Raw genomic sequence first — 23,821 nt, 5'->3', positions numbered from 1 at the left:
GGGATTGGACTAGATGAGCTTTGAAGGTCCTGTCCCACCCAAATTATTCTATGGTTCTATACTTCTATGATAAGAGATTCATCTGTCTCCTTCCTCTGGTGAACCAGGTTATGAGCAATAGAGTGGCTGGATGGGGGAAGGTTGTGTGACAGATGGATGTGTGAACTCACAGGCTTGTATTTAATGGAATTACCTCTGATTCTCTCCATTAGGATCTGTGGTCCTCTAAGGGAGCACAGGGCTATGGGCGAGCCCAGACAGGAAGGATACCAGCCTCTGAAACTTCATCATGAACTAGGATCCAGTACGTAGGAGGTTGATGAGAATGGAGACAGTGGAAAGTATTTTAAGGGGGAGAGTTTGGGTTCTAAACAACATCTGGGCAGTGACTCCCTATCCAGAGGTTAAAAAGAGCTAATAAGGAACTGAGAAGTCAGTCTGTGAATCTGCGCTTTTTAGATAAAACAGCCCTACAGTGAAGGAGCAGGGCTGCAGGTTTTGTTGATAGCTGAAGTATGGATGGAGGAGTCTGTGATATCTGAACCCAACCTCGACTTCAATTTTCAATTTAAGTATTTCTTAGTAAGCATATCCTGAAGGAAAAATGTGGTGTTCTTTTTTTTTTTTTTTTCACCCAAAGTAATTTTATTTGAAGGTTTCATCGTGTGCAGCGCAGAGCAGTCATCTGGAGTGAAAACCACCCTCTTTCTGGCAGGAACTCTGCATTTCCACAGCTGTGACTGTGAGTACCCAAAGGTTTTCAGTGTTGACAGCTCATTTTAAAGTTCTTTGGCTCTTCCCACCAGTCTCCACCACATGAACTAAACAAAGCACCTGGCCCAAATATTTCCAAGGGCAGCCAAGGAGAAATGCATTCCTCAGACTGTTTTAAAGCTCACACCATGAGTGAAAGCTCCTTGAGGATTAGGATGCAATGAGTAGAAATTCGTCATTTTATCAGGTCAGGAAACTAGAGTGCACTAGGTGCAACATTTGCTGGAGGTTCCCCAGGGGGACAAGGTGGGGGGACACCTGCTAATTACATCATAGGCTACATCATTGCTCCAGCTCTTAGTTACAGAGCAGGTTACATCGTAATCATCATTGTCATTGCATTGTTGCAGCAGGTTTGGGTGCAGCAAGGTCAGGGCCCCATTTTTCCAGGCACTGGGAAGCAGGCAGATACTGAATGGCCATACCCCACTTGGTGACTGTGCAGCTTAAAATGTGTTGAGAAAGGGCTTTCACTGAAATCAGATCTGTTTTGATTGTTCTCACCCCCTCCCTGTTCAAATGTTTGTGAGTTGTCTGCAGTGTGTTTGCTTTACCTATGCATGGACAAGAATTTGAGCTATTGAGAGTTACACCATGAGCAGTTCCTAAGGAGTTCACCTATTTGCTATTTGTGATACAAACCACCTCACCTATGCCAGTGGGGTCATGATGGGGTCATTTTGGTCTCTGCTGAAGAGAGAACCTCTTCAGAACCTGAGAGAATGTCAGAAAGATGTGCCAGGGGAGGTTTAGGTTGGACATTAGGAAAAGGTTCTTCCCCCAGAGGGTGCTGGACACTGGAACAGGCTCCCCAGGGAGGTGTCACGGCCCCAACCTGACAGTGTTCAAGAAGAGACTGGACAACGTCCTCAGACACATGGTGTGACCTGTGGGGTTGTCCTGTGCAGGGACAGCAGTTGGACTCGATGATCCTTGGGGGTCCCTTCCAACCCAGGACGTTCTATGATTCTATGAGAACCTCTTTAAATAAGGAAGGAATTAAAGAAAAATAGATGGACATATGGACAAAGCAGGATGCCAGAAAAGGGTCCAGCTCAAAAACCTCAACCCCCATGACAGGCAAAAATGGGCCAATGGATAAGGAAAGGAATTCCCAAGATATGGGAAATTCTGCCATCAGATTTCAGCCCACGCCTTGATGGAAAATCAGAGTTTTGACAGAGAACTGGAGGTGCTGAAGTGGCCTGAAGAGCAGCCAGTTCTGAAGAATCGTGTAGGGAAACCCAGAGCCTCAGCCCCATTGATACCAGTGGTGAGTCACGTACCATGACTGAGATCAGAACTACACATTTTAGTGTTTCTTATGGATGTTTTGTTGAAAACAGCCTTTTGTCACTCAGAAAGGTCATGAGACTGGGGCATTATTTCCATAGTAAAGTTTTACCCAAGGGGCTTGGCCAGACCTTTCATGAGCGCTGTGTGTAAAGCCTTTAGAAATGTGCTCAAAGAGTTGCCTACCTTCAGCTGAGAGTTCTGACATGCAGTATGGTGGACCCCGAACAATCACTTCTTGTAGGATGATTGCAAAGCTGTAAATGTCCCCTTTGAATGTGCCTTTTCTGTGCATGTCCGGGTCTCTCAGTAATTCTGGAGCTGTCCATAGCAATTCTAAAAAATTCAAGAGTATCATGTTTCTTACACTTGAGCTCAGACTATTGCAAATTAAGTGCTTAAATGAACATTTCAGTCATTTGAGGAGAGGTTGGAACATACATCATTATTTACTGGATCGAGTCTTTTATTTCTTGTGATTTGCTAGAAATATTTAACTCCAATCATGACCAAAAAAAATTGAATTTTCCAAATTTCACTCTACCTTTTAAAAAAATATTGCTGTACCAACAATTTATATCCTATGGCACCAGCCCTGAACTTCAACATAAGAAGACTTCTCACCATTGTCAAAAGCTTTAACAACTTTTTTGGTTTGAAAATATCAGACAGATAAAATGTTGGTGCTGAAACATGGATTTCTTGTTGCTCTTTTACAAAGCATCTGTAACTAAAATATTTTCTGTAGTTCTTCTTAAGATGAAAGCAGTTTCCATAAAATCAGTTTGTGGCAGTCTGAAGTATGATCAGTCTTTATAATCCTATAGTTCAAGGGATAAAAGACACAGCTGTAAAACACAGCCTCGTCAAGAAATGAATCTTCTTCAAACTGGGGTATTTTTACCCTGGTAACTGTATATTTTGGGTAGTGAGAATAAGGAACATTTCTGCTACTGCAATATATATAACTTCTGTAAGGGAGGAGAAGGTCTTCTGGCAACTGCTGTCTCTGAGACTCTGGAAATGTGTAGGAACCAAATCCTGTGACGCTACATACCACTAGAAACCAGGTTTCAAGGATAAACTGGGATACCAGACCAAATCCGAGGTACCAAAGAATCAGGCAAAAGAAACCCAGTCAAAGTCTCCAAATTTGGTTCCATGAGACACTGTCCATAAGTGGTGGGACATGTGGCAGCCTTTGGTGATTGGGATGAAAAGAACCCATTTCAAAGCCACCTGTATTGTTTTGTGTTTCAGATGGCTCAGTTTTACAAAAGAAGGCTCTTTGCATTTGGCTTAACCTAAAACTTCAAATATAGGGTTGGAACTAAAGATGTGAAGCCAGTTCCACCAGTCACAGAAATTCAGAATTGATTCAAATTTCAGGGGCACTAAAATCCTTCTCCAACTATGAGAAGCTTAAGTTCTGCCACTGCTTACAATTAAATCTCTTTCTATTACCATGACACTCTGCTATTCATTTCACTTTCAGAAGTCTGAAAAAAAACTTTGTTTAACCTTCCCTGTAACAATGCATTTTATACAAGCAACTAGATGTTGTGAGGCTGAGCCCCGCAATTGCATTAGGACCAACATCTGTTAAATCAATGGACAAATATTTCCCAAAAAATATTTCCTTGTGGCACCTACCTTCCGGGGGTGGCTGGATATATGGGCATTTCTGTGCTTCTAACAGCTCATTATAACCATAGTCAGTGATCTTCAGGACAAACCGACCATCCACAACACAGTTACGAGACTTGAGACGTCCATGGGCAAAATCTCGGTGATGCAAATATCTAATTCCCTATGAAACACAGAGAAGACTGAGGCTATTCCTTATGAATTATCCATCAGCATTTAGAGACACCAAGGCAAATTGTCACCTTGGATAGCATCAAATACAGCATTGACTCTATATTAGATGTAGTGCCTATCAACCCAATAAACTGTGAGAAAAGTTCAAAATGAATTAGGAATAAGAATTAGGCTATCTGTACCCTAAAGTAATACTGGAAAGGACTGGCAGCTTTAGGAACACCCAGATGTCTCCCTCTGTAGCCTTCGGACTCATTGCACTTAGGAGTTGTGCGTTTAGACAAGGTTAAGAAGGTGAACACAAGTGGTACCCAGTGGTTAGGTCAAGGGAAGCCATTACGAGCTGGATGCCCTTACCCAGCTCCCTCAAGCAGGATCAGAAGGTGGATCATGGGCTGTAAGAACAGTTCTGTCAGTCTACTCTCTGTAGGCCACCTGTCCCAGATTGGTAGTTCACCATTAGGAGATGAAAACATGTGGGACATGATCGGAAGTGTGTGAACACTCTTCTAAAGCAACCATAGAATCATTTTGGTTGGAAAAGACCCTCAAGATCATTGAGTCCAACCGTTAACCCAACACTGTCGCTAACCCATATCCCTAAGAATCTCATCTACGTATCTTTCAAACTGCTTCAGGGATGGTGCCTCCACCACTGCCCTGGGCAGCCTGTTCCAATGTCCGACAGCCCTTTCTGGGAAGAAAATGTTCCCAAGATCCAACCTCAACCTCCTCTGACACAACTTGAGGCCATTTCCTCTTGTCCTGGTGCTTATTCCCTGGGAGAAGAGACCAACACCCTCCATGCTACAACCTCCTTTCAGGCAGTTGCAGAGAGCAAGAAGGTCTCCCCTCAGCCTCCTTTTCTCCAGGCTAACCAACCCCAGTTCCCTCCAATCCACGTGGATACACATCTGATTTATGACAAGAAATGGCCTTTGGAAAGCATGAATTTATCACCATATTAATTTTTCTAGGTGATCTGTTCTAGCCTGAGGTGTAGTTTTAAACTCTCATCCTGCTGTGTGGATGTAATCCCGTTCCCCCAAATAGTGCTTCTCTCAGATTATAACCAAACAGGAATAAGGTGTTTCCATAAAAGACCCTGTGTACCAGTATAATTACATTCACATTGCTTTCCCCTGCACTACTATATAAATCCCAAAGTCTTTGATGAAGTAGCTATGTCAATATCAAAGTCACATGCAGGTCACGTCTCAGCAGGGGCAATGAATTTACTTTAATTAGATCCATCACAAGAGATGACTTGAACATCCAGTCCAGTTTCATATCTTCGTTTCTCAGCAAATCCTCCAGGCTTCCTCGGGAGCAGTACTCCGTCACTATGGCAAAGATGCCACAGTCAAAGAAAAATCCCAGGAACAGATTCACATTTTCATGACGCAGATCCTTCATCTGAAACAAGACAGTGAATCACAGCGAGACCAAGTCAGCCAGACATCTGCTCAGCAGTTTCTTTATATCATCAGATGTCCTTATCACTCCTGTAGTCCCAAAAAGCCTTTCACACAAGGATGGGGAAGAAATCAACCTTTTTGCTGCTTACTTTCAGCTCTCCTACACTCTTTTTAAGCTTTCCTTTTCTTAGTCTATCCATTATCACCAGGGCAAAATGGCTTTGCTGGGATAAATTGAGTTCAGCATGTGGAGTCTTGGCTCTGGCTCTGGTCTGATCTGGAAAGCAATATGATGCCTGGAGGATCCAAAGCCATCCATCAATGGTGCCTTTGGAGGCACACCCTGGTAAATTTGTTATATTTATATGCATAAAAATGCCACTCCTATGTTAGCAGTAGCTGCCAACAACTAATAGCTTTGAATCTGGAAAATAAATGCATTCGCATGTCATTTGGTAATGATAATAAAATTGAAGACTGAAAGTAAACTAACAGGAATCTTAGCTGGAGACAGAAAGCAAATCCCAGAGAAAAGCACAACCTCGTCTGTGCCCCAGTGTTAAGCAGTGAAAAATAACACACGAAAACAGCCACCAAGTGCATCATCCTGCCCTGACACAGGCAGAGATGGATGAGTTCCTCCAAACCACTCTGCCCTTGCAGACAAGGTTGCTTAGAGGAGTCATTGAACATTTAGCACCGCACCAGCTTCGACGTGTCAGGTCCAGGGTGGAGTTTTACAAGCTGCTGACTCCTGACACATGGGTCATCATTAAGTTTGTCAGATGCAGTCATGCATGGTCCATTCCACCAGATTTCACCAGGCAAGACTCGTTGGTAGCCATGTGTGATCCAACGGATAAACAGAAGACAGGGAGAATAAAAATACTCTGCAGTTGCAAGAGTCCCCCAAACAACCCTCCCTCCACGCGCCCAGTCATCCCCTGTCCCTACCTTCCTCAAGATGCTGGTGGAGCTTTGCCGCAGATTGTGAACTGCTCCCGTCTCAAATTTTTTCAGCCACACCCAGTCTCCCTGTCCACAATACAGGTGGGTGAATAACAGAGCAAGTCTCTGAGCAACAGCTAACATGGGGACCTAGATCTGAATTCCAGGTCCTTGAATTTGAAAAAGATCGGGGATTTTCAGTGTTCTTGGCAGTAGATTCTTTCTACATTGCACCTGCATTAGAATATCCACTGGAAACCCTCAAAAACTGAGGCAAGGCAGGACCTTCACCTGGATCAGAACTTCATAGCTGGAAAGTATCAGTGTCTCATAAACAATGATAAATTGATTAAAAAGGAAAGTAACTCTGTCTAGAGCTTTTCTCTGGCATTATAGTCCAGCTTATTTGCTCCTTTTCAATAAAATCGTCCATGCCATTTGTTTAAAAAAAGCTGTCTTTATAGGAAAGAACTGAAAGATGGGGTGTGTTTTCTTGGCCATTGTCTCTGCTTGAACTCCACACAATCCTGCTACAAAGGGAATTTGATCGCCTATATTCTGTACATTTGGACTCTGTCCTGTAAGAAAGGTCCATACTAGAAATGTCACAGCCTAAAGGCTCTGTCTTGTAAGAAAGGTTCTTCATGGTGCCTTTAGATGGTGACATCTCTAACGTTGAATACCACCACCCAACATGACTCCAAGTGTCCGTGAGGGTTCAGGTAGTCACCTTAAGCACCGGTAAGTTCATAGGATCATAGAATCACAGAATAATTTGGGTTGGAAGGGACCTTCAAAGCTCATTGAGTGTCCCCCCTGCCATGAGCAGGGACATCTGCACCAGCTCAGGTTGCTCAGAGGCCCATCCAGCCTGGCCTGGGATGTCTCCAGGGATGGGGCACCCACCACCTCTCTGGCCAACCTGGGACAGGCTCTCACCACCCTCATGGTAAAAAATGTCTTCTTCATGTCTGGCCTGAATCTCCCCTCCTTTAGTTTAAAACCATCACCCCTTGTCCTGTCCTTTAGCTCCTGCTCAAAAGTCTGTCCCCATCTTTCTTATCGGCCCCTTTTAAGTATGGAAAGGCCTTCTCTTCTGCAGGCTGAACAACTCAAATTCTCTCAACCTTTCTTCATGCTTGGGAGTAACTTATTTTCATTTTTGGCGGCTGTCAGCAGTATTCACAGCCTGAGACCTACAGTATTGCAGCCCAAGACTTTCTCCACTTGAGCAGATCAGTGAACCAAAGCATAGGGAGAAGGTTTCACAAGGTCCCTATGTACCTCATACAAAGCCACGTTAGAGGTTTCATGGGTGGCAGCTGTGCTTTTCAAGGAAGAGGAGTGGGTTGCAGATTTCAGGCTTCTGCCTTCAGCTGCTACGCTGTTTGCATCAGTCAGACTGTCCAAGGTCAGCCTCTGGAAGGCAAGGAGAGCAAGTTAACCTACAACCAGTTAACACCTCTGGATATAAACCTCCACCACAGCTCTGCCTTGGGCCATACATTTCACCCATGCTAGCAACCACCCAAACTTCCCATCTCAACCTCTCTGAATATCTGTCAAAGGCTCATAAGGTTGACCCAGTTTAGTACCTTGAAACACTTCAGCAGCACTTCAGGTGATGGAAATGCCATGGTTCAGGGAGGAGACCAGAGAAGGCAGGTGTGTCTCCAAGCAGGGCACAGGGAAGTGTCTCCTCTGGCATAGACAAGAAGCCTGTATCTGTGCCTGTGCCCTAGGCAAAGGGATTGCTCCACAGAAGTCCGTATCATTGGCATGGTCCTGGGCATGGCCTATGCCAAATAACACTCCCCCATGAGATCCCCAGCTCTGGGCAGGAGGCAGCACAGGTCAGAAAAGATTCCCAGTAGGAAGTTTGTATGATTCACCTTATTTTAAAGCCTAAGATGGTTTAGATACACGGACATGAACTATGCTACACCATCCAACCTCAAGAACAAAGAATAAGCCCTGGTTGTTAGAATAAACACAACCAAGGGTACTATTTTACATCATCATAACAGCTCTGACACTGCATGTGCATCTAATTTGAGACTCAAAAACACTCAGCATATGGGAAATTTTCTGATATGCAGGGGAAGATGAGGCATGGATAAGTGAATGAGCTTCCCAGACCTTCATGGGTTTAAAATACCATACAGCAAACCTGTCTTTGAGTGTGCCACTTCCACCAGATTACTTTCATGAGTGGAAGGATTTACCTTTTTATGTAGCTCTGGGTTGATGAAGACAAGGTCATCCAAGGTCAGTATTATCTTGTTAGGCCCCCGGAATAGCTGGCTGTTCAAGATGCTATGCCTAGGAGATTTGGAAAGCCACAGTTATGATTTTTAGGTAGGTAACCAGTTTATACCACTGCTGAGTCCCCCACATCTGGATTCCCCACAGTGTAAGGAAAGTGCAGCATGTAGTGTGGCAGCAAGGATGCACACAGGTGAAAGGAGAAGTCAAACCACGATGTCCTGACTTGGACCAAAATCCCCTCAGTTAAACAGCAAGGGTTACCCCACTCACAGACAAAAGCTATAGTCTCAAAGGGTCTCATCACAAATAGGCATCTTGAGTCAATCTGGTTACAAATAGAAATTGGATATGTATGCAATGCATACTTTGTCTTGCTTGGTTTTGTTTTTCATATCCTAAATCATTCTCCATTAGGAGACAATAATAGGTTTTATTAGACCAGCCAATCTTGCTGATGAGCAAACAGCTTTTGGGCACGCCAGCCTTTCTGAGGATCTGAAAATGAACCATGGGTAATTTATAAAAGCTGCCTGGACACAAGTCACACCCAAAATGTACTGGCTGAATCTCTGTATTGTAGCATGGTGCAGCACACAGCAAGATACCCCCTTGTAATGACTGCAAGCTTGTAGAGAGAGAAAAGCTACAGGGGATGAGCAGTTTGGCATGCGTGGCATAGTGTAACGCAGCGTGAAGGTCTTGGAAACAGCATTGCTGAGCCAGGACTGTTCCTCTTGGCCAGGAGTAATTAGATCAAGAAGAAGATCTGTGCTGGTTCAGATATACTTCTTCCAGGACCTGAGCCAGACAGGATGTCTATCACACACTGTGTAACACAGGACAAATGTGCTTCTTGCATCTCCACAGGATGCTGCTGCCCATTTTCTGAAGGGTGACTCTTTAGGCTACCAGGTTTGCAGAACTGCCACGGGGAAGAGAGAAAATTCAGTATAGTTGTCAGAGCAGCAAAGACACTCTCTGTCGTCTGACTGAATCCTGCTGTTTGCCCAGCTTCTCTTGAATTTGCAAGGCAGAAGAGACCACAACAAGAAATGGTGCACCGTCAGGGACTACACGTTCATGGGACAGTTCAATGAGGCTTAAGTTCACTTTGTGATAGTCAATAGAAAACATACCAGAGTTTCAATGTTAGTTTTTAGCCGGGATTTATCTGACGTTAATACCCACCATATGGCCATTTTAGGGGCTCAGGGAAGAGGCAGAAGGCACACACCATCATTTTGAATCCACTGTTTCAATGGATGTCAAGGCCTAATGCTGAGCACAAAGTCCACTGTATCTGGGACAGTCAAAAACTCATCAAGCAGGAAGAGGGAAGGGAAATGAAAGCTCCTCCATGGCCCCCAGTATCACTTTTTAGTTCAAAATTCTTTGTTTACACTCCAGCTGATGTCTGATCTGTAGACATCAAAGACGTTTCTTGATGAAGCTGGCAATACAATGCCTTTTGCAAACCATATTGCGGATAGAATTTCACAGAATCACAGAATGGTTGGGGTTGGAAGGGACTCCTGGAGATCATCTGGTCTAACCCACCTGCTAAAGCAGGTTCACCTAGAGTAGATCGCACAGGAAATCTGTTTTACAAAATATCGACAGGTCATCATGATTCGCTTTTCCACTGCACGTGCCACTCTGGGAATTTTAGAAGAGCACAGACAGCTTCTTGGAGTTCAAAGAGAGCCTTGGCCATGTGACTACAGGCATCACATGAGATTATTTTTTAATTATCTTTCTTTAACCACTTTTTCCCGAGCCATCTAACTCAGCTTCATGCAAGAAACTCATCACTTATTTACTTTTCAACTGTCCTCCTGAAAACCTTGTTTAGTCAATCACATCCTCCCCGCCAAGCATGGAGAAAAGCACTTCTCTGCCAAAAGCAAAACACAGAGAGTGGAATGACTCATTTAAGGTCTGCAGTAGATCCCTGGCAGACCTAAGACCAGAGCTCCCACGTTTGAACTCAGACCATGCTGTGGTTTAAATTTAGTTCCAGACATGCCCTTCCCTAACATAAATTATGCTTTGAGTCACGCTAGAGTTTTTTTTTTCTTTTCTTGCAGATGGTCATACATCTTTACTGATGACTGAGCCTTCCCAAGGACAGTCTGGTACTTGCGGAACAGCTTACAAGCAGAGTAGGCAGAAAGATCGTCTTTTATTTACGTAATTGTAGAGGCTGGTGGCCAAGGGATAGAGCAGAACTTTAAAGTGGGGGTGGATGGAGGCAACCTCCTCAGTGCCAGCAATTATAAGGTATCAGAAGCAGCTGTGTGCTATGAGCAGGGGAACTGTTTGAGGTATTGCTTGTTGGGTGGCCTTATATCATCTGGATTTGGAGGGATGATTCAGGAGTGGAGAAAAAACATGTTTTGGGATGATTTGAGAGGCAAAGCTGGATGGGATAATCTGGGAACCCTGCTCTGCTGAACTCTTTGCTTCTGGGTAAATATGCCTTCTAATTTCAGCCTCTACTCTGCCCTGGTGAGTCTGCATCTTGGAGCACTGCATCCAGTTCTGGGCTCCCCAGTTTAAGAAGGACAAGGAATTACTGGACGGAGTCCAGTGGAAAGCTCCAGGGGTCTGGAGCATCTTTCTGATGAGGAGAGACTGAGGGAGCTGAGGCTGTTCAGCCTGGACAAGAGAAGCTGAGAGGGGTCTGATCAATGTTTAAAGTACCTCAAGGGTGGATGTCAAGAAGATGGACCAGACTCTTTTTGGTGGTGCCCAATGACAAGATGAGGGGCAACGGGCACAGACTGAAACACAGGAGATTCCATCTAAACATGAGGAGAAACTTCTTTACTGTGAGGTGCCAGAGCCCTGGACCAGGCTGCCCAGAGAGGTTGTGGAGTCTCCTTCTCTGGAGACATTCAAGCCCACCTGGACACATTCCTGTGTGATCTGCTCTGGTGACCCTGCTTTAGCAGGTGGGTTGGACTGGATGATCTCCAGAGGTCCCTTCCAACCCCAACCATTCTGTGATCTTGTAATTTCACTCTAATTTCAGTCATGCACCATGTAGACAGCTGTCATGAGAGACAGATTCCTCCAGAGGACAGTTTGGAGTGGATTAGCTTAGGTTACAGCCATAGTGTCCTTGACAAAGAGCAACCCTAGCTCCTGCACCGCTCAGTCCATGATGCCTCATGCCCACCTTGGATATAGAGCTGGGACACAAGTGTGACCTATGCAATTGTTAGAAACTCTCACTTCCCCAGCAGACTACTCGGTTTGCCTCGAAGATCACATACTCAGACTAATACATAAGCAATGTGAATGACCAGGGAGCTGGACTCCAATTCAAAAAAAGTAACCTCTTGGTAATGAAGAGGCATCCCAATTAATTGCTCCAAACTCTCTCCAGTGATATTATTTCTCCTTAATACACAGAGAAAGTAAAGAGAGTCAGCCTAGGTGCTTCGTCAGAAACATTATTATATTAGGCACAGAAATCTAGAAAAGAATGATCTGGAATAAGAAACAAGACAGTTAACATGGCAGCCTACTCAGCCTCCACCACAATGTTCTTAAAACAGATTCCCATAATTGATTTATACAGCATGCTTTGCACTCCCAAAGTGATAGTCACCTTCCTAAAGCTTCAGAGCCATCACCCAGCTAATTCTTCCAGCAACAGACTGCAATGTTCTTCCAAACCTGGACTGGATTAAGGGTAAAATAGCTCCTCTTGAGACTGCAGAACCAATGCCTGCAGTACTCAAGCCACTATCTCTCAATAAAGTCAAGAAATATGTGGCTGTAGAGTGAAGACCACAGTCAAACCTGCTTTGTGTTCCCATGGTCCAAACTGCTAGTTAAAGTGCAGTTCTCCCACAGAAGGTAGAAGCGGCACCAAATCAAATAAATAATGCAATTCTCACCTGATGAGTGAAGCCAGGCCCACAGCACAAAGCACCAGGGCAAATATCAGCATTACTGCCAAAATCATGACTGCAGGCTCGGTCCCTGTGCAAAGAGGGGAAAAGAATCAGTGAATTAGGCAAGAATATTGAAAATATCAATTTCAGATCATTAGACTACAAAGTCAAATATTCAGCTAGGATAAGGCTAGAAGACAATTTTTACGCAATCTTAATTTATGAATAGACAAATACTAACTTTTTTTACATGAGGCTGCAACTACTTCAATTATTTACTTCCATGTATTTTTTTTCTATACCAGACCTAGAGCCCTGGATCAGTGGAAAAATAGTTTTTCTTCAAGTAAATAAAGACTGGACTCACATGGAAGTATGAAGATTTAGAGGCAGTGTCTGCAAAGTTCATAACTTTTGAACATTTGACCCTCTTCTCTCCAGGAACTGAAACGCTGAAAAATCTTTATCATGTGGTACCACACTGACAGCCAGCATGAGTCACCAGCTCATCGGGGATTTTTCATTCCCCGCTACAGATTTCTAATGCTGAAAAGAGCAGAAGAGAAGGAAGAGAAGGTTGATGTCTTCCTCAACGGACTCGTCAACAGAAACTACCGGACACAGAGGCTTTGCTCATGAGTGTCTTTGCCAGAGAGCTAAGGAAAGCCAACATGAGTGGATGAGCTAAATTCCAGTGAGAACAGTTTGCTGTCTCTGTCTCTTCTGTCTTCTGTTTATTTCTGGTTTATTCTGTCTGTATTCAGAGATCCTTAAACACAAACAAGCATGGAGAAATTTGGGTTGAGAAAATGTTCGTGACTCTATGTCAGGCTTGCACATAAATTACAGACCTTTTTGCAAGCACTGAAACATAGAGCTTCCCCGTGAAAGTTGCAGGGATTTTTGAAAATTGGTGTTCTTTTCAGGAAAAGACAGAGCTTTTTAGCTCAAATTTTCCAGATGGCTTTGGACTTACTTTCTGCTACAGCCTAGGGCCTCAGTCCCTGATCATCCTCACACATACACTGGAAGAGGATTCCCAAAGAAGTTGTGGATGCTCCATCTTTGGAAGTGTTCAAGGCCAGGTTGGATGGGGCTTTGAGTGACCTGATTTAGTGCAAGATCTCCCTGCCCATGGCAGGAGGGTTGGACTAGATGATCTTTAAAGGCCCTTCCAACCCAAACCATTCTGTCACTTTATGATACTATGATTCTACATAAGAAGTTACTCTGCTTTCGTGCTCCAGGCTGCCAGTAGCCCTGTATATGTCCATCTGAGAATAAACCTGGACACAGTAGAGTGGAAACTTCACACCCATTTCTCCATCTCGCAGACAGTGTGGATGTAGATGGAGGCTTCACTTCACTAAACTGCAATGGAGACACAGCCAGCTTTCTCCAGGAGGTGCTCACCTTGAATACAGGAATGAGCAAGACCACACCAAGCTGGCCTGGAGGCCAGGGTTTGTTCTTCATGCATGGTCAAAATCAGAGTGTTGTGGTCTCCATAAGAGCAGGTGAGCAATGTTCATCCCTAGGAGGCAAGGGAGATTCGAAAGATGTGTTCCCCTCCAGAAGGACTGGTGTGAGTGTGAAGCCAGAACATATCCCATAAAGGTCTTGCACAATGCTAGATCCATGGAAAAGGAGGGACTAGATCATCTTAAAGGCAGACTTGCAGGAGACCTGGCACTCTGATCTTGTGGTCATCTGCTGGGAAACTTGTTACTGAAGAGAGAATGACCTTTGAATAGCCTAATCACAGGGGCATGGGCTGGTTTTCTTGCTGGATAAAGGAGAAAATGCCTCCTGGACAAACCAGTGATGAAGTGTGAGGGTATGAAAGTCCCATCTCACTTCTCTACATGGCCTTCTAAAATTTTCGGAGAGAATCCGTAACCCAGACCACGATGTGGTAGGAATAATGTGGAGTTTATTAATGCTCTCTTCTATATCCAATCAGGGCTTTTTTACTGGTGCTGTCTCCTAAGCTTCCTCAGGTGGCCCCCAGAGATTCTGCTGTCTGAACAAAACTCCTCTGAGAAAGAGCCTGAGAGAAATTCTTTTGTTTATTACTATCACATATTATAACCCACGAGGGCTTGGCCACACTTCAGAGGGCTCTAAGGCAATGTGGCAGTGCAGAGAACCAAGGAATTTCAAAGGGTCTCTCCCTGATCATGTAATTTGCTTCGAGTAGGGGCACTGTTACACATCACGACATGAGGACTCTTCCACAGCTGGAAAACATCCAAAGTCCATCCAATTTCATTCACCGAAGTGTCATCTGACAAGCTGAGAGCAAGAGCTGGTTGGAGCACAAAATTCACTGGGGTGAACGAGAGATAGTAAAGGGACAAGAAAAGTAAAAAATAAACACCCAGATAAACAAACCCTGAGGACTCGGAGATAGTGAAGGCAATACCAAAGACCAGAGCGCTCATGTCACTGATGCATGGGCCATTGCAGGAACGATGTGAAGCCTTGAGGAAGCTCAACCAGAACTTTATAACTAATCAGAAGTGAAGGCAAGCTTATCATGGGCTCATGGGAAAGAGCAAATTCATGGCATATTTGACGGGACTTGTGAGATTGCGCTAAATTCATTAAGGGATGATATAATGGGACTATGGGAGTATATGAAAATTCTTATGGGATGTTCAGAGGAAGGGAAAAAAATGAGGAAAAGGAGGGATGGGGATGAGTTGGGGAAGCTCAAGCATGGGATACTGGTCACACATAAACATCTTGTGCATTTTTCTAGCCAAACCCTGCACCTGATCATTGCAATCTGTCCTCCCTTTTTCTCCCTTCTGATTTTTTTTCCTGGATGAGGGTACTCTTTATTTTGCCTATGTGTGGCATTTGCAGACTACAAGTCAGCCTAACCAGCAAGTAAGATTAGAGGTCCTAGAGCCTGCAACTCACAGAATCATAGAATAATTTTGGTTGGAAAAGACCCTCAAGATCATCGAGACCACAAGTCTGGAGACTGGCTCCTGCAAAGACCAGAGGGTCTGCGAGCTGACTATTATGTAATTACAGGTCTGGACCACCCAGCATAGGATGCATTTATGTGTCTGCAGGGACTGGGTTTGTAAGATGTGCTAGCAAGCTTGCAGCCTGATTAAGTGGTGCATCTAAGGAGGAGTAGATGAGAGAACTGGAGTTGTTGAGCCTGGAGAAAAGAAGGCTGAGGGGAGACTTTCTCGCTCTCTATGACTACTTGAAAGGAGGTTGTAGTGAGGGAGAGTCGGTCTCTTCTCACAAGTAACAAGCAATGGGGTGAGAGGAAATGGCCTCAAGTTGCACCAGGGGAGGTTGAGGTTGAATCTTGGCAACAATTTCTTCCCCAAAGGGCTGTCGAGCATTGGAACAGGCTGCCCAGGGCAGTGGTGGAGTCACCATCCCTGGAGGGGTTGAACAGACATGGAGATGAGGTTCTTAGGGACATCGTTTATTGCCAAGATTGGGTTAACAGTTGGACTCGATGATCTTGAGGGTCTCTTCCAACCAAAATGATTCTATGACTCTACGATTTTTGTTGTCCATGTTTTGGCAATGCTGGTTGTGGGTAGCCGTGCCTGTGAACACAGTGATCTCCTGAATGAGTTAGTCTGTTGGTGGTTGGCTGTGTCTGCACAGTGTGTCTGTGTGTGCATGTGTACTGGGAACACTTGCGCAGCCCCGCTTCTGGTGGACCTGGGGTCAGGAACCACAGCAGCCTGGCATCTTCACATCCAACTCCCCTTCCAACCCTAAATCCACGCAAAAGCCAGCCTGAGGTCTGGATTTCATTCTAGTAGTGAAATTCAGTCTGTGAAATATTAGTAATAATAATTTACTGCTTCACTGTCAAATGCCTAGAGCTTTATGCTTTTGTAAAGGTGCGAACATAAAATCTGATCTCTCTAAAAATCGGTGGGATTTTTCTGTAGACTGCAATGGGATGTTAAAATCCCACATCATTCCTAGTGGCAGTGCAAAATTAGATAGATGACAGCATTATACTTGTCTCTTCTATAGCTTGCCAGCTGCTGTAAGACCAGTATATCTCCAGTTTTGATGGAGTGACACTGATTTAAACCAGCCATGTCTGAGCCAAGGGGAACGTTTTTCCCAGCTGCTGAATGAAATATTCTGTAGATGTGGTTAATTTTGTCTGTTTAAGTCATATCCCGGAGCAGTAGGAATAAATGCTTAGTATTATAAGTAAATATGTCAAGCTGAAACTAGGTATCCTACACTGAGATTTTGGCTTCCCTGTGGACTTTAAAACTGCACCACAGTTGCCGCAAATTAAAAATAATAAGTAAAACCAATGCCCAGTCTTGAAAAAAACCCCACAAAACAGTAAGTAGCACAGGCATCTCTGCCCCTAAGTCTTCAATTTCTGTTGTCTACATTAACTCAAATTATTTTGAGTAATGATTATCGTATTTTCTTGATGAGGTGAGCTTTGATGATCCTTAAAGCTGCATAGCTAAGTGGGTAAAGAAGCTGGGGTTAACCAGGAGACGTGGTGAGAGCATCTGCTGTTGTGCAGGTCTCTTAGGCTCCCTTCAGTGTAAATCCTCTTAGTGCCTTGTCCCTCAGAAGGACGGGGACACGGTGCTGGGTGGAGCCTCGGGAATATATTGATAGCTATCGAAACAGGCAGATGTTGACTGTTAGACCTGGAAAACCTGCAAAACAGTGGCAACAATCTTATTGACCAAACAAGCAATGAGAGAGACTTGTGGCTCAATAGTGGGATCTCTGTGTAAGACTCCTATCACTAATAACATGATGACTTTATTTTAATTTCTGTAGTTTAGACTTTTGTCTTTAGGGAGTTCTAATTTAAAAGGGCAATCACCTGGACTAAGAGAAAAGATGGAAGAAATAAGAAGCCTGGACTCAACGCCATTTGATTTTTTTTTCTTTTTTTTTTTTTTTTTTTGTCTATCTTACCTCCAGTGCAGAGAACATCTGGATCAAACCAACAGCTGGAGTCTGGCTTGGGTGGAGCTCCACTGGGAAAGTGGATGGCCCAGTCTAGGGACTTCACAGAGTCTGAAGACATGTCCAGCAAGTGGGTTGGGAAGAGCTGGTTCCCACGACCATCTGTGTCCAGTATCACGTAGTTGCTCAGCCCCTTCCCACAGTTGTCTGTCTCTACTTGGTGACTAAATCCAGGGAAACTGAAGTTTTTTGTGTGCTCAGCTATTTTAGCTCCTGAGACTCTGTCTCCTTTCCTCCAAGCACTGTCTATAGCCATTGCCATGAAGTAAACAGCATCATAGATTGTTCCAAAAAGTGGAGAAACCTAAAAATACAAGAGAAATTCAGGTCAAGATATACTGCTACCAACCTCTGGTTTGAGATTTGTGGAAAAAAAAGGTCCCACTGGCTAAGCTGTAAACTCAAGAACTGAGACACCTGAGCTTTAAGGCTCACAGGGTGAAGGGTTTGAAGAACCTTAGGTTGAAGGTAGCCCTGGATCAACCTAATATATGTGTGACTTTGAATATCTGCCTTTTCTTATGGTTGCTTCTCAAAATACAACTTTGAAATATTTTTAAAACCATGTAAAATTGCTTTATCGTGGGAAGACCCAAGACTTTGAGCCTGCCGTTCAGCTGGCATTTTATCACAGTCTCACTCAAAGCACTGCACTGAAACATCTTCCACAAATAGGAAATCAAAGCCAGAGGCTCGCCTACCTGCCCAGGTAGGAAAAATGTCATGCCCAAAGGATTGGTTCTCTCTGTCAGAACATTGTTTATCCCTAAGATCTAAAACCCATGAAGCAGAGCCACAGTGCAGTCATTCTCTGGGGTACCAGAGCCTTTTTTCCTTGCATTGCTCCCTTCTCTGCCAGACTTGATTTAGGAGTTTATAATTTTACCCTTCTGTAAAAACACACGTGGTGGCTTTTGCCATCACATGGACATTCACAGTTGGTAGATGAAGAGGGATTGTAGCCATACACTCATGATAAAATGAGGAGTGCTCTTGGGAGCAACAGAATTTAACATCTGTGGTGGGATTCATTGACCAGATGTAGACACCTACAATGAATAACCCTACACTGAACATATTGAATGTGAGGTCTCATTATAGTGAAGGCATATGCTTTTAAGGCATCATTCATCTCCTCCTAATGTAGACATCCACGCAGATTTGATAAATTATGCCTTAAAAGTACTTATAATCTATTGAAAGATCATAGTGATATTTGAAGATTAGCTCAGCTGAATCCTGCATCCCTTCACCAGCATGACAGATTCCCCAATTCCTCTTGTAATGTCTACAAGGTAGTAACTGGCTTCACAGAATCACGGAATCACAGAATGTCAGGGATTGGAAGGGACCTCAAAAGCTCATCCAGTCCAATCCCCCCGCCGGAGCAGGAACACCCAGATGAGGTTACACAGGAAGGTGTCCAGGCGGGTTGGAATGTCTGCAGAGAAGGAGACTCCACAACCTCCCTGGGCAGCCTGGTCCAGTGTCTGTCACCCTCACCGAGAAGAAGTTTCTTCTCATAATTAAGTGGAACCTCTTGTGTTCCAGTTTGTACTCATTGCCTCTTGTCCTATCATTGGTTGTCACCGAGAAGAGCCTGGCTCCATCCTCCTGACACTTACCCTTTCCATATTGATAACCATTAATGATGTCTCCTCTCAGTCTCCTCTTCTCCAAACTAAAGAGCCCCAGCTCCCTCAGCATTTCCTCACACGGGAGATGCTCCACTCCTTTCAGCATCTTTGTTGCCCTGTGCTGGACTCTCTCCAGCAGTTCTCTATCCTTCTGGAACTGAGGGGCCCAGAGCTGGACACAATATTCCAGATGTGGTCTCACCATGGCAGAGTAGAGGAGGAGGAGAACCTTGTTTTTTTGTAGGTTGCTAGTGACATCTAGATAATTGTGCTGACAAATAATAACTTTCACTACAGTGCCGAAAAGAATGAGGCAACAATTATCTTAAGCATTTACCTCTAGAAGCATCCAGTATTTCATTTGTCCATCACATCCCCCCAAGTTTTGAGGCATTTGGACATCTTATTCTGATGCCTTAAAACTCCATGAACTTTATCCACCTTAGGAGACATCATTTCATCTTGAGCCTACTGTAGTTAGCATGTAGCAAAAAAAATCTGAGCACCTCAGAGACAACTCTTTTCTCTTGAATTCCAAGCATGGTCCTGCTGTTGAACCAACTGAGTTAGATTCAGGAGAAATATCCTGTCCCAGAGAATGCAGACCACATCCTAATTTCACCATATCTTTCTCAAAATAAAAGCATGTATTCTGGATTGTCTTTTGCCTGTACTTTTTCTATAATTATTGCTTGTCTCATGTCTCCCACTACTGGGTCCCAGAAAGTCCTGAGAGATTAAATATTTACCTGAGTGGCTTCCAAATCCCTGGTTATTTCACCACTTTCTTTAGCTTCCCTAAACGCGTCATAGAAAGTCCTTTCTCCAGATGCCAGTGTGATAGTCAGCACAGCATCATATGCTTCTTGGAGCTTGCTGTCGTTATCAAAGACATCGAATGAGTTGTTTTGGTAGGGAAGGCTGTACAGTAAAGTGTCGTATGGAATGAAGACATATCTTCCATCTGCTAGTCCCATTTCCAGAGCTTTTTTGAGTAAGGTGGCCTGTTCCTCTCCTCCAATGAGCAGAGAATGCATGCACAGGACTATAACTGAAACACAAGGATTGCAATGTTGTTAATCCATGTGGGGGTTTTCACCAAAAAATAGCTCCCTACCCCCAATAAAAGAGCTGTCTGAACTGCTGGATCAGGTCAGACTCTAATGGACCACCACCAAAGTGATGTGCTGAGGAAGCTGGGAGCTACACTCATTTTATTCAGCCTCTGGAGGTCTGCACCATCTAGCAAAGGAGGATGTAAGCATTACCCATTCCTGGAGCCATACAGAAGGAGGATCGAGGATAAATTTTCACAAAAGTGAGGCACAGGCTAATGTGATGGGAAGTCATGGTCCTGTGCTGTCATTGGCTGAGGGATGTGAGCTTCTCCTTTCTGTGCCCTGAGCTGGCAGACACCACACAGTCCATATCAGCTCCCAAGCTCCACCCTTTCACCCTGTCACCATATATACAGATTTTAACTTGGACACCGTATTGCGTTTCAACATCTGGTCCATGCTTGCCCATCCCAGAGTCTGTGTCTTTGCCTGCAAAATGCCATGAGGCCAATGTCACCATGTCTGGTGGGGAGATCTGAAATAGAGGTGTATCTGTTTAACAGGCTTTCCACAGTGCTCAGTGGCCCTTCATCGAATCATGGAATCATTTTGGCTGGAAAAGATCATCAAGTCCAACAATTAACTGTCACTAAACCATGTCACTAAGAACCTCATCTACACATCATTTAAACACCTCCAGGGATGGTGACTCCACCACTGCCCTGGGCAGCCTGTTCCAATGCCCAACAACTCTTTCCGGGGAGAAATTTTTCCCAATATCTAATCTAAACCTCCCCTGGTACAACTTGGGGCCATTTCCTCTTGTCTTATCACTTGCTACTTGGGAGCAGAGCCCGACCCCCCCTGGCTCCAAGCTCCTTTCAGGCAGTTCAGAGATCAGAAGGTCTCCCCTCGGCTCCTGTTCTCCAAGCTGAACCCCTCAGGTCCCTCAACCGCTTCTCATCACGCTTGTGCTCCAGTTCCTTCATCTTCATGAAAGGAAGCTCTCCTGATGTTTCATCCAGTGCAGCATTTCAAAACTCAGTCAGTGAGAGGAGAAAAGCAGGGCAATGATGGGAAGGAAAATTGCAAAGGAGACCTGCCTGCTGCTAAACCTCCTACTAAAAGGAGAGAGCAGGATCTCCAGAATAGCTGTGGTCTCTTCTTAGGAGAAAATTATCCTTGACAAAGTAGAAACTGCACAAGAGCATTTTCAGGTTGCGTGATTGTAGGAAAGAAACGGATACGCCTAGGCAGTGATTCATCCCATACTATAGCAAAGAGCTTAAGCTAGTCAGATAAATCATGTCTGAAGAGGGACTGGTTCTCTCCATTGATTAAGAAAGGAGCCCATCATCTCTAACCTACATGGAGAGCTGTGATGGTGATGAGATGAACCCACCCAAGGGGGATTTGGTCTCAAGTGCACATTTAAGCAACGATAAAACTCCAATTTGGACATCACATCGCTACCCTTGTCAGTCTTTGGCATAAAAGTCAAAGTATTAGCTAAAATGCATCGTCATCTTGATTCACAGTGCTGACTGCAGGGGTGTACATCCAGGATCAAAGCTCCATCACAGACTTCCTACCAAGGCTCTGAACCAGAAAAAAGTGACTTTTTTTACCCACGTTTCTCAAGAGAAAACAGAACATTCTACAACTACTTGGGCTTGTACTTGTACAAAGGCCCTTTCACTGCCTTGGTAAGTAGTGTATAACACTGGATTTTACTTCTGATACATTAATTGAACACACATAGCAAGGACACAGCATCAAAGCATGAGATCTTTTGATAATCCGTAATCCCAAACACCATAAATATAAAACCTTGCTGTAAATCTCTCCTTACACTTGACAGGGTCAGGTACAGACACCCGTCTACTAAATATTTTCTTTTCAGACAAGTTGGACCTAATCTTTCATGTTGTAGAAGACTATTTTGCCCTATCTCTATCACATTCAAAATTCCCAGCATTCTTTTACTTCAAACCCTGGATCCACTAAGGTCAGAGATAAAACTCTGCTTGATTTAAATGGCTTTGATATTTCATTCTCTAAGTTATGCCTACTGGATACTAATGAAGTCCTAATATGGAGAAAATAATAATCATAATTAAAAAAAAAAGGCTCAAAGCACTTACTTCTAATGCCATCAACTGCTTTAATCTCATTCCAGGTATCTTCAATGCCCTTTTCTCCTTTACGCATGGATGTAACAACTCCTACGGCAAGCCCCTGGTTCCTGAGGGCACTCGCTAACTTGTTGGCTGTGTCCATCCAAATATCCTCATTGGAAGCAATGATGCCAACATGAGCCCAGTTAAAATATTTCATTATTGTAAACAAAACTCGGGTTGGAGGGGGTAAGGTCCTCGCAAACGTAGGGTGATGGATGCTGGAATCCAGTTTATAATTGATGCACATCCATGAAAAGATGGCTTTATTCCAGTTTTCCCCTAAAAGTGTAGCCACCTCACAGAAACCAGGGTTCAGGGGGCCTATGAAAGCTGAGGAAAGCTTTCCAAAGTCAATGAATCTAAGCAGAGCCCTTGATGTCTCACATTCTTCCTGCAAGACCACATAATCCAGCCTGTGGCCAAGATTTAGTGAAGGATCTTTGCTTATTCGTCCCACTGCAAGCCTGGCAGCCACGTGGGGAAAGGCTTTGGAAAATAAGGGGTCACAGTTCCAGGGCCCGAGCAGTCCAATTTTAAAAACAGAACAATGTGCTAGAGGGCAAAGTAGAATTATTCCCAACAGCATCCAGCACAGAACCTGGAAAGATGTCTTGAATGAATTTCCAGTGTTGAACTGATGCGGTGTGATGTGCCTTGACAGCACCCAGAACAAGCTGTTAGGACACAGTAGGAGAAATGACATTTTTTTCCAGGTGGGTAGATCTGCGACAGGTTCTTCTGAAAGCCAGGTAGTGCATTAACAGCTGCTGGAAGAAAAGGAGATTATATTTGCCTTCCTGTATACGTATTTGTTCAGTGCATGTAGATACAGCTGAGTAAGCCCAAATTACACAACCGTTCTCAAGGTGCAAGTCCATGAGATGCCAAAACCCTGCTCAGACACGTGGACATGCACCACACAACACACGGCACCATCTCAAGTGTCCAACCAATGTCGGTTAAATATGCCACAGCCCTTACATACACACTTATATAAACATTTTTAAATGCTTTGCAATACATTTTGGAACCAGGCATTGAAGACTGACTCCACTTTGTTTGCAGCAGTAAACACAACACTACGTTTTTGGTTTTTCAGAAGGATAATTCCCAAATCACACAGAGAAACATGCATATAAGCAAATTAAAAAGTGAAATGCACTAAGCCAGCAACATTTGCCAATGCAAAATCCTCAGTGAATTTTGAATATGAATCCCAGTCTACACAAACATAAATATTCAAACACATGCACACATATATAGACCCACATATACATATGCTTAGAGATACATATGTATGAGCATATGACTTTATAGCTTTCTGGAAAGGTTTTTCAAGGATAACTCATGGCGGAGTCTCTTAAACCTGGAAAAATGAAAGGTGGATGAACAGGTAATCACAAAATGAGGGAAAAGGAGGATTATGATTTGAATTTAGATGAAGAACTGTTAAACAACTGTCAGGGCAAAAGCTTTGTGTTCACTCTTGGCTTAAAATATTCTTGGTTGGACACT

At 44.0% G+C, this 23,821-nt stretch overlaps 1 protein-coding gene across 1 annotated transcript in view; it reads right to left on the bottom strand.

Moving 5' to 3' along the window:
* Positions 1 to 23,009, bottom strand: part of GUCY2F (guanylate cyclase 2F, retinal) — a 47,064-nt gene extending 24,055 nt beyond the window's left edge. The window contains exons 1-10 of the mRNA XM_065657730.1: positions 22,271 to 23,009; positions 19,818 to 20,119; positions 17,381 to 17,735; positions 12,431 to 12,515; positions 8,480 to 8,576; positions 7,539 to 7,673; positions 6,261 to 6,341; positions 5,128 to 5,304; positions 3,721 to 3,877; positions 2,254 to 2,403 (exon numbers count right to left, since the gene is read on the bottom strand). Coding sequence (XP_065513802.1) covers positions 2,254 to 2,403; positions 3,721 to 3,877; positions 5,128 to 5,304; positions 6,261 to 6,341; positions 7,539 to 7,673; positions 8,480 to 8,576; positions 12,431 to 12,515; positions 17,381 to 17,735; positions 19,818 to 20,119; positions 22,271 to 23,009 — 2,278 coding nt within the window. The remainder of the gene's footprint in view (positions 1 to 2,253; positions 2,404 to 3,720; positions 3,878 to 5,127; positions 5,305 to 6,260; positions 6,342 to 7,538; positions 7,674 to 8,479; positions 8,577 to 12,430; positions 12,516 to 17,380; positions 17,736 to 19,817; positions 20,120 to 22,270) is intronic.
* Between the last annotated feature and the right edge of the window lie 812 nt (positions 23,010 to 23,821).

Source organism: Caloenas nicobarica, chromosome 1 (assembly GCF_036013445.1).
Source record: "Caloenas nicobarica isolate bCalNic1 chromosome 1, bCalNic1.hap1, whole genome shotgun sequence".
In the NCBI taxonomy this organism is placed as follows: Eukaryota; Metazoa; Chordata; class Aves; order Columbiformes; family Columbidae; genus Caloenas; species Caloenas nicobarica.
The sequence above is the reverse complement of the archived record's forward strand: the minus strand, read 5'-3'. Positions and strand labels throughout refer to the sequence as shown.